Source organism: Galeopterus variegatus, unplaced genomic scaffold (genome assembly GCF_000696425.1).
Source record: "Galeopterus variegatus unplaced genomic scaffold, G_variegatus-3.0.2 Scaffold158, whole genome shotgun sequence".
In the NCBI taxonomy this organism is placed as follows: Eukaryota; Metazoa; Chordata; class Mammalia; order Dermoptera; family Cynocephalidae; genus Galeopterus; species Galeopterus variegatus.
The window spans coordinates 146,239-164,607 of NW_007726269.1; the positions used below are offsets into that span (position 1 = coordinate 146,239).

At 38.2% G+C, this 18,369-nt stretch overlaps 2 protein-coding genes across 6 annotated transcripts in view; one reads left to right on the top strand and one right to left on the bottom strand.

Moving 5' to 3' along the window:
* Positions 1-9,084, bottom strand: part of PMS1 (PMS1 postmeiotic segregation increased 1 (S. cerevisiae)) — a 100,927-nt gene extending 91,843 nt beyond the window's left edge. For 2 of the 5 annotated variants that reach the window (XM_008593385.1, XM_008593357.1), the window contains exon 1: positions 2,393-2,994. In XM_008593385.1, the coding sequence (XP_008591607.1) occupies positions 2,393-2,590 (198 nt within the window). In that variant the 5' untranslated portion in view covers positions 2,591-2,994. Of the gene's footprint in view, positions 1-2,392; positions 2,995-9,071 lie in introns of those variants that run through there. The other 3 variants (XM_008593378.1, XM_008593370.1, XM_008593365.1) reach the window with 3 other exon arrangements.
* A 154-nt stretch (positions 9,085-9,238) lies between these two features.
* ORMDL1 (ORMDL sphingolipid biosynthesis regulator 1) overlaps positions 9,239-18,369 on the top strand; it is a 15,679-nt gene continuing 6,548 nt past the window's right edge. Inside the window, exons 1-3 of the mRNA XM_008593393.1 lie at positions 9,239-9,326; positions 11,010-11,190; positions 16,673-16,824. Of these exons, the coding sequence (XP_008591615.1) occupies positions 11,017-11,190; positions 16,673-16,824 (326 nt within the window). The 5' untranslated portion in view covers positions 9,239-9,326; positions 11,010-11,016. The remainder of the gene's footprint in view (positions 9,327-11,009; positions 11,191-16,672; positions 16,825-18,369) is intronic.

Below are 18,369 nucleotides of genomic sequence, written 5' to 3' on the forward strand. Positions count from 1 at the left end.
TTTTTTTTTTTTTTTTTTTTTTTTTTTGGTCTTTTTCGTGACCAGTAAGGGGATCACAACCCTTGGTGTGGTGTCACCCGCACTGCACTCAGTCAGCGAGCGCACCGGCCAGTCCTATATAGGATCCGAACCAGTAGCGGGAGCGTCGCTGTGCTCCCAGCGCCGCACTCTTCCGAGTGCGCCACGAGGCTGGCCCTCTAAATTTCTTTCTGTAAATAGTCACCTAACAGAAAACTGCTGAGAAAACACACCTAATCTGACAACCTCAGTGAGTTTTTAATTTGGAAAAAAAAAAAAAACCCTGAATTCACAGCTTGGTTTTATTTTCTAATACTGAAAATACACATACATAACAAAAACAAAACCTAAATTGCTGTAATGATCACACCTTCTATGAATACCATATCCTAAATTGGTAGCCAACTTCTATTATAATCCTGATTCCACAAAGTTATCTGTGTATGGCGATAGATGCAACTTATAAAGGGGAAAAAAAAATCTTCCTACAATTGTAATAACTGTGATATTTAAAATAAAATCATATCCTTTTAGTAACCTAAAATTATATACTGCAAATGTCAATATTTTTTAGATAAATTAGACATACAAGGCATTAGAGGGAGATACCTAAGATTTAATTCCTTATATCTTTCTCCATATACAATTAAGTTGACTTCTGGGAATAGCTTATTTCATTTTATAGAAAAATCATTAACTACAGAAATGCAAATCTTGCAACATAAATAAGAACTCCAGGCATCTGAGTAAAATGAGAACACGAAGATCTGTTTAGATGTTTAAAATTGTATCAACACGTTTAATTAGCTAATTATGAAAACACATCTAGTGATGACAGCTATTACTGCACAAAACCATAATAAAACAAATATTATATACAGCAACACAACAGTTGAGGTGTTTGTTTCAAAATTCTACAAAGTAGATACTTATCTGATAAATGTCAAGAAAATAAAATATGTAGCCAGACTACAATGTTTACTATATTTTTATAGGGAAGACTTCTGTCAGCTTTGTAACATTATTTTAAAAAACAATGTTTTTTTCCAGAGACATTTAAGAACACAATATATCTTTGCCTGCCTAAGATTCTTAAGTCAAATCTGTCAGATATAACTATCTACTTCTATTTAATTATTAATTGTACTTTAATCAGATTGAACTGACTACATGAAATGCCCCCCCAAAATAAATTAGCTTTCTTTGGGTTTAATGTTTTCTCATGTTTATAAACCTTATAGTAGTATATCATTTAGAACCAAAACACATGCTCCAGCCAGCCACCCCCAAAATTCTTTTTAATAAAAAAATTTAAATAAAGACAAAGTATGTTTAATATGGCATGGGAGAACAGTTCTCAAAGTGTGTTCCCTGGTACGGTAGCATAAGCATCAACTATAAACTTGTTAGAAACGCAAATTCTCAGGCCCCACCCAGAATCTGAAGTTTTAGGAGTGGGGCCCAATGATTGATTTCAACAAATTTCCTAAATTATTGTGATGCACTAAAACATTGTGAGAACCACCGGCATAGAAGAAAGATCTTGAACAGGTTTTAGAGTAAGAAAAACTGATTTCGGCTCCACTACTTACTAATTATATGACTTTGGGTAAGTTCTCAGAACATCAGTTATCTGTAAAATGGGTATAATGGTAGTTAATTCAGAGTTTTTATAAGAAGTGACTGGGATTTTACACATATTCATCTATATATATAAGAAAAGATTAGGTCCCTTTCCTACAGAGATATTCCTATCAGAATTATTTCTAATTCAGTAATACTAGAAATAACATAAATATCTGATAATTAAGAGATTTTCAAAAATTTACTTTTACATTAAATCAAGCAAATCTATCCACCTTCCTAGTATGTACTAGGTACTGGCCAGGTATGGAGGACACAGAAATGAATATAATATAGACCTTACCTCTATGAGCTAGCAATTTAGAACAGGAGAAATAGACAAGCAAACTAATTGCAACATAGAATCATAATGATTGCTGTAAGTCATATTAATTCAAATGATTTAATAACCAGCACGTAAATATAAAAATGTGAAAACTATGAAGTAACAAGGGAAATGGTTTCAAAATAAGATTAGATGGAAAAAATAAAATGCAAAGGGGAATATACAAAACAAGTAAATATGAACAACCAGGGAAATACTGATATTTTAGGTGATGTAATGCTAAAGAACTGTTTTCTTTTATAATTTACTTAAGTGTTACTATAATGTTGATTTAAATTAAAATTTACTTTAAAGAATCTACTCTTAAGACAAAGGGTCCAATGTCCTAAGAATAATTTAAGGAGAAAAGATCTGTTCAGCCTTTTTTTTTGCTTTAAAGGTATTTGGCTTCTCAAGGACACTCACCAGTTTAACATCTATGCTTGTGGCACCAGCGTCCAAGGAGTTTTCAATGAGCTCTTTCACAACACTCACCACTGAAGTGATTATCTGAGAACTTGAAAGGAGGCGAACTGTTGCTGCAGGCAACTGTTTCATTCTAGCTTTTAGCAAATTAGCTAGAAGATAAAAATGCAAGTTGTAAAAATAAGCATTGTTAAACATTCCTAATAGAACCAATAGAAATAATAATGATAATAATAGCTAACATTTATTGAACCTTACTGCATGACAGACTCTACTGTAAGCACATACAATATGAAATCATTAATTTCTTACCAATATCCTTTGAAATAGGTGCCATTATCATCTCCATTTTATAAGACTACCGAGGCACAGAGAAGTAAGAAAATTTGTCAAGTTCCTCCAGTTATTACGAGGCACAGCTAAGACTTAAATACAGGCAAGTTGTTCAATACCTGATATGTAGTCTAATTACCACTTACCCATAAAAATGAGCAAAATGGGTTCCAAAAAATTCAGGATTACATAAGAGGAAGAAAATTGCTTTTTTTCTAATTTCTCTCAGAATTTTTGCATGACCTTAATTGCTATCTACATTCTGACTTTTCTCCTGAACCTCAATCCTGTATTTCCAACCGCCTGCTGAAATCACTAGCTCAAACTCAATATGTAACAAACAGCCAGCTCTCCCAACCCCATGATGTTCCTATCAGAATAATCCATTCACCCAAATCTATTCAACTCCTCAATCCCATCAATTTTTTTCTCAGTATTTCTCACATTTAATTCCTCCTTTTTGTTCCCCCTCCATTAATAGTTCAAGCCCAAGCACTGTACAATATAATTTCCTAATAAGCTCCCAGGACTCTTGCCCTTGGTCACCCGGTCTATACTGCCAATTAAAATGATGGTTCCAACAAGAACAGTAACTACCACTTACTGAATATCTAGTATGCTAGACACTGTGCTAAGCACTTTATATGAGATTGCATCTAATCCTCTACACCATGAAAAGTAGGTACTATGACCACTTAAGAGGCTAAAAAAAAAAAAACCTGACTGATCAAGTAACTGGACCTAGGTACTTAACTTCTTATTAAGAGCATTTTTTAAAACCTCAGATGTATTTCCTTAAATATCCGTGCCAAATATGACTTGGTCCAAACTCATTATAGTACATAACTGAAGGCATGTACACGTCAAAATCGAGACAAGCATGTTCTGAAAAGATTTCTTAAAAACAGACATTTGGGGGCCGGCCCGGTGGCACACTTGGTAGAGTGCGGCGCTTGGGAGTGTGGCGGCACTCCCGCTGAGGGTTCGGATCCCATATAGAGACCGGTCCGCTCACTGGTTGAGCGCGGTGTGGGCGCGACACCGAGGGTTGTGATCCCGTTGCCGGTCGCGGTACGGGCGTGACACTGAGGGTTGCGATCCCGTTACCAGTCACAAAAAAAGACAAAAAGGAAAACAAACAAACAAACAAAAAAAAACAGACATTTGGGGGGCCGGCCCCATGGCTCACTCAGGAGAGAGTGGCGCTGGTAGCGCCGAGGCCATGGGTTCAGATCCCATATAGGGATGAGCGGTGCACTCACTGGCTGAGCGTGGTGCGGACCACACTGTGCTGAGGGTTGCGATCCCCTTATCGGTCAGAAAAAAAAAAAAAGAAGGAAAAACAAAACAACAAAAAAACCAGACATTTGGTTGGTAAATCACACTATGGTAATAATTGAAGAATAACAACAACTGTGCTATAATGACTATAATGCATGATTTGCCTGGCTGGGAATGACCAGGTGGTGCTGTCACCTTGGGATGTGGATAAATACAATCTCTCCCAAACATCATTAGTCACCATATGTTTTGATTAGTTACAATGTCTTTCTCAATCATTGAGCTCTTTTGGAGTTAGGATATCTAGACCCTAAAATTACTGTTGAATCTGAACTCTTCAGATACCAGACATATCAGAAAACTTATGTCTACATTAGTCTGCCTAAAACATCATTCTAATTGTGAGGTTCCCCAAAGCCAGTAAGATAAAACTCCAGTGCCTCTGCTGGCGTTTGAGGTCCTTTATCCAACTTGCAGATCCAAAACTTCTCTGCAAGTAATTAGCTATGAAACTTTTTATTCAAATAGACAAAAAAAAAAAACCCCAAAAAATCTCAGCTAGAAATTCTGTTGGTAAAACATGTAGGGTGGTGGTTTTGCAACTGCCTTAATGCCCAATTTGAGAAAAGATTTTGGGAAAATAAACACTAACTTGACAACATGCATTTCATCTATAAAGTCAATATTTTCTTGAACAACAACAATGAAAAGAAAAGCGGGAAGGAAAAACCCCAGGTACTTCCTTAATTTACCATGACTAGTTACATGCTCACATGATAATTCAATCCTATGGAATCTAGGTCCAAAGAAAATAGCAATGTCAAAAACAAAACGAAAGCACAAAAAAGATGCTGGCAGTTTGGGATTTTTTTTCAGGCAACGTAAGACAAACAGAGTCATTTACAGTAAAAGTCAGTAACTGAGCAGGAAATGGAGTATATGCATTGTAAAAATTACATAGGATTTTAAGGGCTGCATTTTTAGGAAAAAGTCAGCATACTGGGTTCTGGGAGTGCTAACTGGTCACAATTCATAAACATAACTATATTTTGCTTATACCCAAGGCAAAGCTAATTGGCAGAGTGGAAAAACACCACCATAGTTTTAAAAACAGGTCTTGGGGTTCTTTATTACATGTAAACTGAAGCATATCACTTAAATAACTCTGTAAAAATGGAGATAACGCCTCCCTGGTTTATTCTGAAAATCAAATAAGAAAGCATACATAAAAAGTTGTTCTATAAATGGAAAGGCCTTCTAAAATGTACAGTATTATGATGAGAGATCATTATGTAAATGAATAGGAATTCTTTTTTAATATTAACAATTACTCTCTAATTAATACATATATTTGATAATTTGGGGGGTACACAGTTTTAAGGAGAGTAGCTGTGAACAACTACCCCTCAATGTTTTTTTGTGGCTCTCAAGCACTGGGAGGCTTTCTCATTCCCAGTCAAGGAAACAGCAGACAGTTAGGCTGCTCAGTTGTCATGACATTCACACAAATTAGTGCTATCACAAGCAAAAGGCACCTTCTACACTCTTCCCAAGCTTTAGACTGGCCTGAAGTCTAAGGTAGAGAGCTGCACTGTCCTATATGGTAGCCACTAGCCATATGTAGCTTATTAAACATTTGAATTGTGGCTAGTCCAAATTGAGATATGCCAATACACACTGGATTTCAAACTCAGCATAAAAAAATAGAAAATCTTATTGATTTATTTTTTACTTTGATTATAGGATGATGATTGATATTTCAGGTATATTAGGTTACATAAAATATATTATTAAAATTAACTTTTTTTTTTACTTTTAAAAATGTGACTACTAGAAATTTTTAAATGATATATGTGGCTTACATTACTTACATTATAGTTCTATTGGACAGTGCTGGATAAAGTGGTAGTTAAAATGGCAGGCTCTGAAATCATACTATGGTTTTTATCCTAGCTCTTACCATATAACAGAGAAAATAAACTCTCTAAAATTCAATCAGCTAATCTATAAAATGGGGATAATGACACCACGTGGCTGTGGTGAGAGGTAAATAACGCAATGTATATAAAGAACATATTACAGTGCTAGGCATACGCATGCTAAAAGATCCCAGCGTACTTGGACTAAATTGAGTTCCTCTAAACTCCTAAATTGAACAACCCTCTTCCCCCCAATCCTTACCCCCAAAGTGGTAAACCCATTAGGCCGGGGCTCAAGAAGTCTTCGACCTTCGTTTAATAATCCCAAGGATCTAAGTAAAACACTGACCAACAAAGCTTTGGGGTATAACCCAGCCTCACTTCAACTTTTACTCCTTCTGGGCAGTCTTAACCTCATCACCTTTGTCTCATTCTTCACAGTGTATCCTCTAAAATCTTCTATTTTTCCCCCCAAATCCCTAATTTCATCCCAATCTTCCTCATTCTTCTAGCTTACTGAGATGATGGCAATTCACAGCATAAACTCCATCACACCTTACCTACCCCACTCCACTGCATCCTCTGCTTTCTTAAAATGTCTGCATCTCTACCATACTCTTCTTCCTTCAGTGTCAGGTCAACACCCCTTCTCTCCTCACTGCTACAATCTGAATATCTATGCTCCCCCCAAATTCACAATGTAAAAATTAAATTGTATAATTAAACCTACCACACTCCTGTCCTGAACTGTTCAACCTTTGAATGCGGGTAATTATATATCATGTATCTCTGGATGCTACATAGAGCAATCACAGTACTTCACTAATGGCAAGTACTTCATGAAAATTTTAAAAGGGCCATAAAATAATATTATCAGCACCTTTCTTGTGCCAATGAAAACATTTTTAGAAAAAGTATCCTCCTTCCCAGCAAGTCACCACTGCCTTAACTCCTTTCCTTTATATACTTCATTTTAACTGGCCTCCATACCATCCCCTAGCTTACCTGTATCTCTTAACAACTTTTTTCTGGACTCCAGGGCCTTATTTCCACCTACCTTCTAAATATCAGCATTTAGATGACCTGGAGGCAATCTTAATCTAACGTGTCCCAAACTGATCTCAGAATTTTTCTCTAATTGTCTTTCTTCCTATATTTCTTGTTTGACAATAAAAATAACAGTGAACGGAAGAACTTTATATACATTATCCCATTTAATCCTCACAACAACCCTGTGTATACTATTATTCCTCTGTTACAAATGGGATTTAAAGGCATAATAACTTGCTTAAGATCACACAATTATTAAGTGGCAGATGCACAGCCTGGCATGTTTTGAACACTTTCTACCCAGGCACACAAAGCAAAATTAGAAATCTTAGTCATCCTAGAAATTCTCCTCACTCTCTACATCCTACCACCCAGTTCTATCTATCCTGTTACCTAAAAAGTTCCCAAACTAGTCCTCTCCTCTGTGTATTGCTTCTGTTCAGCCACTCAACATTTCACCCTTGAACCACTGCAACGACTACCTGATATTGACTCAAATCTCAACCACCTACAGGGTTCTTTCTTTTAAATTTCATCATGTTGATACCCTACTTAAAATTTTTATAAAGATGTTCAACTGCTATCCAGGCTAAGTCCAAACCCTTTAATTGGGTCTCTGCCTACCTTTCTAATCTCATCCCACCATTCCCCAAATGTGCACTAGGGCAGTCATACTTTACAACTTGTCTCTCATAATGCAGTGACTCTCACTTCTTCCCTAGCTTATCTGGTTCTCTCTTTCTAGGATGACTTCTAACCATCCTTCCAGATTTAGTTCAAGTTATCACCTACTTAAGGAAGTCTTTCTGGCTCAAACCTCCTCCCCTCCACCTCCCAACAGATTAGGCATTCCTTCCTCTGTACTCCTATAGCATGTTTTCCTTATTTCTAATCCAAAACTCATCACAGGTTATTCTAACTAAGTGTTTGTCCCTTCCTCCTGGCTCACAGTTCTTTGAGAAGAGTATTTTTATATTAGTCACATATCCCTAGCATAACCCCTAGACCACTGTGTGTACAGCAAGTGACCTCTTCCGGAAAGTGGAAGGACTAACGTCAGGCTTACAAGTCACAGCAAACAATGTCTGAAAATGTCAGGATAGTCAGTCTTCCATGTTTGCTGAGAGGGAAACAAAACACTCCTGAAAGACTGCTGATGACCCAGAAAGTCAGTCAAGGACATCAGGTGTACCTACAAAAGAAGTAGAAATCAGAGAACTCACAGACTTTAGGGAGAACACAAAGGAATAATGTATTTAAAGAACAGAACAAATCTAACCCACAAAACGAAGGGAAATGTTTTTTTCTGTTCTGAAATGGTTTTTCTATCTTGTATTTGTCATGATTTTCATAGAATAGAAATCCAAGCTATATAGACATACAAGTATATAGCCAACATGCTCTTCAATGAATTTCAAAATGTCGCTGAAGCTTATTCCAGCAACAAAAATCACAAACTTTGCTCACTGCCAAATAAACGAAATTTAACTTCAAAGATAATTCCAAAAATCTAATCAAGACTTTTCCTCTTTGTCTTCAAATGAGATCAATTTTTGGTATCCACATTTCCTCAGGATGTAACACAGATGCCTGTCTTCGGTATATGGATAAACCCAGAACGACACCAGCAAAAACCGTAACTGACTGGAAGGAGTTTACTCGCACCCCTTGCAGAACGCCACTGCACACAATATTATAAAACGCCACACACAACTCACAAGTTATAATGGGTTAAATTTTCTGCCTGGAAAACAACTTCTAAGTCTTGCACCCAGAAGGGTCTGGGAAACGGACTGTAGTAAAGGCCAAACCAGACCGCTAAAGAGCCCAGACCCGGTCTGAGAACGCTCTCCAAGTGTGCGCGCCTTCGAGCCAGGCTTGGTCCGCTTCCCGCCCCGGGGGGAGGAGCCGGCGGCAGCCCGCGACGCTCGCGCTCGGTCCAGGACGAGTGGGGGTGGAGGGGAGGCCACAAACCTCGAGCCTCGAGAAAATAAGAGTGCCAGCGGCCAAACGACACTACCTCGCTGCTCGCGCGAGACACGCAACCACCACCCACTAGCGAGCTGCCAGCCTACCTCCCGGAGCCGGGATCCTACCTCCCGCGATCCCCCTCTCGGCCGCCGCGCGCGCGCGGTGGGGCGGGACCCGGCGCGACCCGGGGGGACGCACTTAGTCCCGCCTTGCCCGGGGAACGTCGGATTGGCGCAGCTCGCAGCCAATCTCACCGCAGTGAGTTCGGCTCTGAAGCTTCCGCAAACCGCGCGGCTCAGGGGCTGAACGCCGTCAGTGTAAGCTGCTGTCGCCGCCTGGCTAGTCCTGCGCCGCGCCGGGCGCCGGCAGTGGGGCGGCAGGTAAGTGGGCACGAGCGCGACAGGGGTTGTGCTGCTGCCTTCGTCGGTAGGGAGCTGCTGGCGGGCCACCATCCGCCTAAGGAGGAAGACAGGGCTCCGGCTGCATCCGCGGCGCCCTGTGTGGCGGTGCGGGCCAAGTGGCCCCAGAGGTTCGCCCCCCAAGCCCTCGGCGTCGTGCCATGGCCCTGACGGAATATGCCGCTGCGAGAAGGAAGGGGCGTGTGGGGGAGGCGCTGCGCGTTTCCCACCGACCCGGAGCTCCGGCTGCGGGGGCTGTATGGCAGCCGGGGACTTACCAAAGGGGGCCGCTGTGGGTCGCCGTCTTCAAAGGCACCGACGAGGGCAGAGCCTGAGCCTCTTCGCTGTAAAGTCATCTTTTGCCGGTCCTGAAGTGGCGCGGCAGCCCTGCTGGGAAAGGTTTTCTGATTGGAGTAAGATCAGTACCACACCACACCAGCTTTGCTTTCTGCTGAGATGTAAACTTTAGGCCTCTTGCGAACAATTTTTTCTATCGTGTAGAAAGTGGGAAAGCTATCTAGATTGGTGACATATTCTGAGTATAACTTACAACATTTAAAAATAATGTGTGATAAACAACGGATGTTTAGAGTAGAAGAAATATTTACACATGTGAATTGGGGACTTTGCTTTGACTTGGTGTAATTAACTTTCATCACCGTAAACCTGGATCCCTGTTCCATAGTTCTTTACAGAGTGAAAGGGACATTATCCTCCGGAAACACTTGCTGGATGGGGTTATGAGAAATTCCTTTCTCTATGCTAACTCTATAATAGAAAGATTTACATAGGAGCTATTCTAAATATAATCTAGCCCCATTATCCCCATCCCTGAGATGATAGGTACTCTTCAGGACAGTTTTGTTTAATGGATTCTTAGATCCAAGTAAACATTAAAATAACTGGGAGTTATTATCAGTCTTCCTTTCGTGTCCATCTTGAACATAAAAAGGGGAGGGGAAAACTATGAAAAGAAGAATGAAAAAGAAAAACTAAAGTTTTAGTGGAGTTGACTAGAGAAATATTCAGAAGACTCATTGCTTTAACCTAGTTGTATCACGAAATTGAGACACAAGTGTTATCCCTTGACCTTGTAAATTTTACACCACATTATGTCAACAACATGTTCCTCCCAGGTTCAGTATTCAAAAAGTAGTGATTGAACTCTGGCTACTCTTTATGGATACAACATTGCGTTAGATGTAAGAATCTGGCTACTCAGAATAGACTTGCTGGGTCAGTTCTTTTTAAAAAATATTAGTTTATTCTGTTGTTTAACTTAGCTCTCAGCTTTTCACTTTGCTTTCATGATATAAGAAAATGTAGCTTTTCTCTTTCAGTTTGAGTTTTCTTGTCCATTACTTAATTTAGTAAAACCAACAGGCGAGAAAACAAGCTTTAGGAAAGGGTTTTTAACTATTTGTCTTTTCAAAGAGAACCATAAAAATACGCCTTGTTTACCTTACCATAAAGTCAAATGTTAAGGATTCTTTACTGCCTAATCAGCATCTGCAAGCAGCATATTTTGGAGAGTGTCTATGTTCTATTTCAGAATAACTAGGAAAAAAGTAATCCTAGTAACTCACTTACTTTGTCAGATCAACACTAGGGGTATTTAGGTTTCCAGGTTTGTTAGTGTTGTTTCATTTCATTTCTCTTCTACAGAGCAAACATGAATGTTGGAGTTGCCCACAGCGAGGTGAATCCAAATACCCGTGTAATGAACAGCCGGGGTATGTGGCTGACATATGCATTGGGAGTTGGCTTGCTTCATATCGTCTTACTCAGCATTCCCTTCTTCAGTGTTCCTGTTGCTTGGACCTTAACAAATATTATACACAATCTGGTAAGAATTTCACCTTGTATTAAACATTTAAAAGTTTAAGGTTTAGTGGCGGCCAGAGGTTAAAGGGTGGGAAGAATGGGGAGTTATTTTTTGATGGGTACAGAGTTTCAGTTTTGAAGATGAAAAGAGTTCTGGACATGGATGGTAGTGGTGATGGATGCACAAAAATGTGAATGTACTTACTACCACTGAATTGTATACCTAAAAATGGTTAAGATGGTAAACTTTATGATATGTATATTTAAACACAAGTTTTTAAAAAGCTTAAGGTTTTATGTTATAAAGAAAAATGACAGTTTTTTTTTAACAGCTTTATTAAGATATAATTCATATACTATAGAATTCACCCATTTATAGTGTATAGTTTAGTGGTTTTAAGTATTTAAGACAATTTTGAAGAATCTTGTGTAGGATTTTATTTTTTCTATCACACTTTATTTCAACATTGGGCCTTTTTTCTAAGAAAGACATTTTTTTCCCTCCTATTGTTTGTATAGAATCTAGAAAATAGTAAGTCATTATAGTAAAAATTGCAAGACACCATAGTTCAAGCTACACTACTGTATTATATTGATTAACCAGAATGCTTCAGAAGAAGTAATTTTCTTTTTTGTTTAACTGGAGTCTAGTGAAAGTCTTTGGTTTCAGTCCTTGTTAAGTCTTTTTAAATTGTGTAAGTATGTTTTCCTGTTTCAGTATAAATATTTTGAGCTTAATCATACCTTATGTGATTCAGGATCTTATGGTGCCTTAAGCTAAGCTGCTTCTTACTATCACTTTCTTGTATTAACTGTATTGCATTATATCTCTACAGTATCGGAGGTTCTGTTGACTCTACTGTGCCATATTATGCAGCCCTGGAAACTACCAGTTACAAAAACAAAACAAAACACATCACAATCCTATGGTGACTTTTCTTCTCTTTAACTGACTATTAAAAGTAGAATGAAAGATGAGAAATCCAGTTAATTGAGAATTTTAATTGAATCCAGATTACTGTATGTTTAAAGATATCAAAAAAATTAAGAACTTAGAGCATTAAAACAAGAAAATGTAGAAGAAATATATTTTCTAAATCAAAATTTATTTTATATCTTCCGAAGTATATTTGAAGTTGATTGGAGGAAGAAAAGGATGATGTGCTGATGGAAATGATAAGTGAATGTTCATTTAGTCCATTATCATGATAGACTTTGGTAGGGCAAACCCTCTTTTATATAGTAACTTCTCTGAAATATTTGACGCTAATCTTTCTCTTATTGAAACTCTTCCTTTGGCTTCCATGGAATTTTTTCTCATAGATATATTTCTGATCTTTCCTTCTCTGTTTCCTCTTGCAGGATCTTCCTTCTCTTTTCCTCTCTTAAATACTCTTGTTCCCAATGTTCTTTTCTTCATCCCTTCTTATGCTGTATTACATATTCTGCCTAGGTTACTTCATCTACCCATATTTTTAGTTTCTACCTATAGCATAATGATGTTTATATTTATATAGCCAGAGTACCTTGCACCTTAAACCAAACAAGTGGAACTCATCTTATTCCTGATCAGTCCCTTACCACTCACAATCTGTTCCAGAATTTGTTCCCAATTTTATCTCAAGACACCACTGTCTGTCCAGTAAGCTAAGCCAGATGGCTGAATGTCAGTGGTAAAGCAATTAATATAAGTATCATCCAAACTGAGACTATTTTGAGAATAAAAGGGAGCTCTAGTAATAACTACTCCAAGAGAATAGCTGTAAATCAGAACCATCCTGTGCAAACCAGGACATATGGCCACCCTCCTAGTCTTAGGATAACTCCTTTTATACTTCATTCCATTTGGTCAAAGTTGTGTCTGTTCTGCTGCTTTACTATCATCTTGATCCGTATACCTTAATTTTTTCTCAGGTAGATTACTCCAGTAAATCAAATGGTCTTCTTTTTTTTTTTTTTTTCCTTTTTGTCTTTTTTTACTGACTGGTAACGGAATCGCAACCCTTGGTGTCGTGCCCATACCGGGGACCAGCAACGGGATCGCAACCCTCGGTGTTGCGCCCGCACCGCGCTCAGCCAGTGAGCGGGAACCGGTCTCCACATGGGATCCGAACCCTCGGCGGGAGCGCCACCGCACTCCCAAGCGGCGCACTCTCCAGTGCGCCACCGGGCTGGCCCTCAAATGGTCTTCTTGATGCTCCTCTACTCTACCATCCTCCATTCCAGCTTGGCAGAGTGGTATTTTAAAAATGCATGTCTTCTCAAGTCACACTCTTAAGTCTTTCATCAGTGAGTCTCCATTGCATTCTTGGTAAAATCCCAAGTTCCTTTCATGGCATATAAGACTAGTTCATATTGGTACAGAGGCAAGAAAGAGAGTCAATCTTATTCCAGTCTCTTTATACATAGGATATGCTCTAGTAATAAGGAAAATCATCTTGCTCTTACCTTTTTGCTTTGGCTTAAGCTCTTCTACTATGTTAATACCCCTCCCTCCTTCCTGCTCTGCCTGTCTTGATTCCTTCTTGTCCAGCAAAACTGTGCTCAGGTATCACCTCCTCCAGGAATCTACACAACTCCCGTGCTGCATTCTTTTATCACGTATTTATCATAGTTTTATAATTAGCATTTAGCTCTTATCTTTTAATTTCTGTATCTCTAAACACATATTTAAGTGTTTGCTGAATAAATTAGTCTTTTCCCTTCTTCAATGGCACATGTACTAAATGTATTTTAGAAGCCATCCCTTGTACCCACTCCCCTGCCATGTTTTCAAGTTGGTTAACCAAGATTGCAGCACAGTATGTGGTCATGGACAAAGGATAGGTAATTGACACCATGTGGGAAAGCAAACTTCTGATTTATTCGTTATTAGTTCACCACACTAAAAACCTAACTAACCAGCAGTAGATGTAGCAATTACATGACTCCAAATTTAAGTTTCCTTTGAAGATAGCCTACACTAACACAATTAAAAATGTGGAATACATACTGAACGCTTTTATATAGGGGGAAATAGACCTAATTGTTATACCTAGTTAGAAAAATATACTGTGTTTGTCTTTCTGAACTATATAGCAGAAACCTACAGTGATTGTTTTTATTCAGTGCTACAGTTCACTCTTAGAGTTATTAATGCTTCACAAGATTCTTAGCTCAGCTTTAAAAGTGAATGAAAATTAAGAGCTACCCATGAGCAACATACATTCTTTTCCTAGTTTTTTTGATATGAGAATATAATCATTAACATTTTATATAAAAACTATTGAAAACAAACATTGGGGTAGAAGATATATAGTCAGATAAGATTTTATTCTTTTTCACTAAAAAGAATATATAAAATAAACTGATTATTGTATTCTAAACACTACTAAGCACATATGGTTTGAAGAAAATAGAAAGGTTTGTACTTCACTTAGATTTTAACACGTATGTGGTCTAGAGTAGAGCTTCATAACTTTTGGAGGGTCATATACGCCTGAGAATTTGAAAGCATACACTTTCTGTTTCATAATTCCCGTTAAAGCCCATGTAAAAATGGTTTTCTCGTGCTTACAGAATAAACTGTCCTTGGCTTAATGTCATCTTCCAACATATCTAATACTTGTTCTGGACCAACCCTTGTTCCTGAGGTATTTCCTAATGGGAAAACAAACATTGTGCAAACAACTCCAATACAATATATTATGCTATAATAAAAGTACATTCAATAAAATTCCATGCAACCACATAGGAGACTAATTATTACTAATAGGGAGGGTTTCACTAAGGAGTTGTCATTTGAGCTAAACCTTCAAAAATGAGGTGGTCGACAAGGTAAATCAAGGCTTTTGCCTCAAAAAGCAAGGAACCCTCAGGGCCAGCCCGTGGCTCACTTGGGAGAGTGTGGAGCTGATAACACCAAGGCCACGGGTTCAGATCCCTATATAGGGATGGCCACTTAGCTCACTTCGGAGAGCGTGGTGCTGACAACACCAAGTCAAGGATTAAGATCCCCTTACTGGTCATCTTTTTTTTAAAAAAAGCAAGGAACCCTCTGCATTTCCTGAGTACTCTGACTGTACCTTTGACAGCAATTTCTGCCCTGCCTTCAAATTGTTTATGCATATATATATTTTTTTACCTTCCCTTAGAAGATTGAATTTTTTCAAGGTTCGGGACATGTCTTGTTTAATTTGATGTGTACATACCATACATGTCCTGTGTCCTATACTTTTGAATTTGCTTTTAGAAAACTTTTGAATTTCCTTTTGGAAAACTTTTGAATTTCCTAATGGAATAACTAGGAAGTAGACTAAGCTTTGAAAGGAAGGGCTCTCTTTTTTTTTTTTTCCTTTTTGTCTTTTTTCGTGACCGGCAATGGATCGCAACCCTCAGTGTCGCGCCCGCACCGGACCGGGACCGGCAACGGGATCGCAACCCTTGGTGCTGCGCCCGCACCTCGCTCAGCCAGTGAGCGGCCGGTCTGTATGTGGGATCCGAACCCTCGGCGGGAGCGCCACCGTGCTCCCAAGCAGCGCACTGTAGCAGTGTGCCACTGGGCCGGCCCAAAGGAAGGGCTCTCTTAACATAGTGTATGATATAAAATTTCAAATCACTATTTTTCTGTTTTTTCTATATATTTATTAAAAGTTGAAGTAGAAAAAAAAAGACATCACATCATGGCTGGTAGAGGGCAAAACTGTTTCTTGGTAATATTTAGGCTTTATGGTGTTATCAGTGCCTCAAACAGTGATCCTGAAATGAAGTACTACCTATTGATCTAAATGGGCATCATAATTTTAAAAATACTCAATCTAGTGTACATTGGGTTTTTCCTAATTAACCACAAAATTAAGCATTTAATAAACATATCACCTGATAGAATGGCTTTTTCGTTTTTAAAAATTGACTTCAAAAGAAACACTCTCGCACAGTGGTGATTTTAAAACCGAATTGAGTCAAACATCATATCTATTCAAACCATCTTTGTTGCTTTGGAAGAGAACTACTGAGGCAAAGGCAGATCTAATATTAAGTATTTCAAAACCACTTTCCCCGATAGATTTTATTTATTTTATTACCTTTTAAAAGTTAATTTGTATATCTTCATCATTTTACAAGTATCATCAGATTCACTAATATAACATCCTAAAGAAAATATTCCTGTACATTGGGAAAAAGGTAATCTTGTTTCCTAACAGGAAAGATGTTAGAAAATCTAATGTAATGATATGAAGCTACCCTGATGATACCATTTGTTTATTTTCAATTAAATGAAAATGAGTTTTTTCTGGTTGACCTTTTATTGATTTTCACCAAATAATATTTATATACCCCAGGAAGCTTTATTTTACCATAAAGAAACTAGTCACAACGTTTCACTATTATATGAAAGCTTAAACTTGAGCTGTTAAGTTAAATCACATACTCAGTCACAAACAGCTTGGAACTATCTTAACACTGACATTACAAAATAGTTTTGTATTCGATATTGATCATATACCCCCTTCCTTGTTTTCCAGGGGATGTACGTATTTTTGCATGCAGTGAAAGGAACACCTTTTGAAACTCCTGACCAGGGTAAAGCAAGGCTCCTAACTCACTGGGAACAACTGGACTATGGAGTACAGTTTACATCTTCTCGGAAGTTTTTCACAATTTCTCCAATAATTCTGTAAGTGTTGAAAACTTTTAGGTGTGAAGCGGATTGGATAAGAAGAAGATGACCTTTTATCAGATTGAATTGGAATTAGAAAGAGTATTTTGTTGAAAACTTCTGAGGCTGGCCAGTTAGTTCAGTTGGTTAGGGTGTGGTGCTGATAACACCAAGGTCCAGGCTTCAATACCTGTATCAGCTGGCCAACCCTCTCCTCTCCGAAAAAAAAAGAAAAGAAAAGAAAAAAAAAAAAAACTTCTATCAATAAGCAGCTACCTCGGGCCAGCCTGTGGCTCACTCAGGAGAGTGTGGTGCTGATAACACCAAGGCCATGGGTTCAGATCCCGTATAGGGATGACCGGTTAGCTCACTGGCTGAGCGTGGTGCTGACAACACCAAATCAAGGGTTAAGATCCCCTTACCGGTCATCTTTAAAAAAAAAAAAAAAAAGCAGCTACCTCAGATAGAGTATGAAGTATAGGCAGAATTTTTAACAGGTTGATAATTAACCAGTTTTCACTTCAGTCAATGCATATGGAGACATTACATGCTCATCAGTGTGCCTAGACATTCTAGGATATATAGGTCATATATATTCCAGTTCCTGTCCTTAAATTTCTTACAAGAAAACTGAACATATATTCTATCTATCAGATTAATCTCTCTAAACAATTATTTAGATGATCAGAAGTTCATTGGCCAACCAAACCTATTCAGATGTTCAAACTCCTTGGGGGAGAGAGTATGGTTTAGAAAAAAGAGGGGTCAGGCTTTTGTTGTAGAACAGACATGGGTTGAATCCTGCTTCTATCACTCAGCCACTGGTTTTGCTCATATATAAAATTCTAGCTTATGATACATAATCCAATCCTGATGCTATAAGAAATAAATGAGATAATATCTATCTGTAAAGCATCTAACTTTGTATCTGATACCTAATTTCCTCCTATAACTTGATATTCAGGGGACTCCACAAAATAGTCTTTCCTCACTTTACCTTTACGTGAATATTTTTTCCCAACCCAACTCCCATTTGGTCAGCCTGTTCTAAGCAGCATTTCCTGAATATTTCATGTGAAGTCCTATTTCTATGCCTTCATTCAAATCATTTTTCCTACCTGAAATGTCTTCTTACCTTTTTTTCCCAGCTTTATTGGGGTTTAATTGACAAAAATTATATATGTGTTTTATTTAATTTCTACAAAGAATTTATAAGTGCCTAGATTGCTTTAAGTCCTATACATAGTACAGTGGCTTGCACATAATAGATGTGTTTCACATACATCTTAATCATCACTCTATACCATATAGCTCATATGTAATAATATTCACATATCCATGATAGAATCAGTGTGGTCTAGAGTAGCAGGAAGACTTCTTGAAGATGTTGAAATTCCTTAAGCTGGGACTTAAGGGAGGGAGTAGGTTTTGGATTAGATGTTAAGTAAGGGAAGGCATTTTCTTTTTTTTTTTTTTGTCTTTTTCCGTGTCCGGCAACGGATCACAACCCTCAGTGTCGCCCCCGTACTGGACCGGGACCGGCAACGGGATCACAACCCTCGG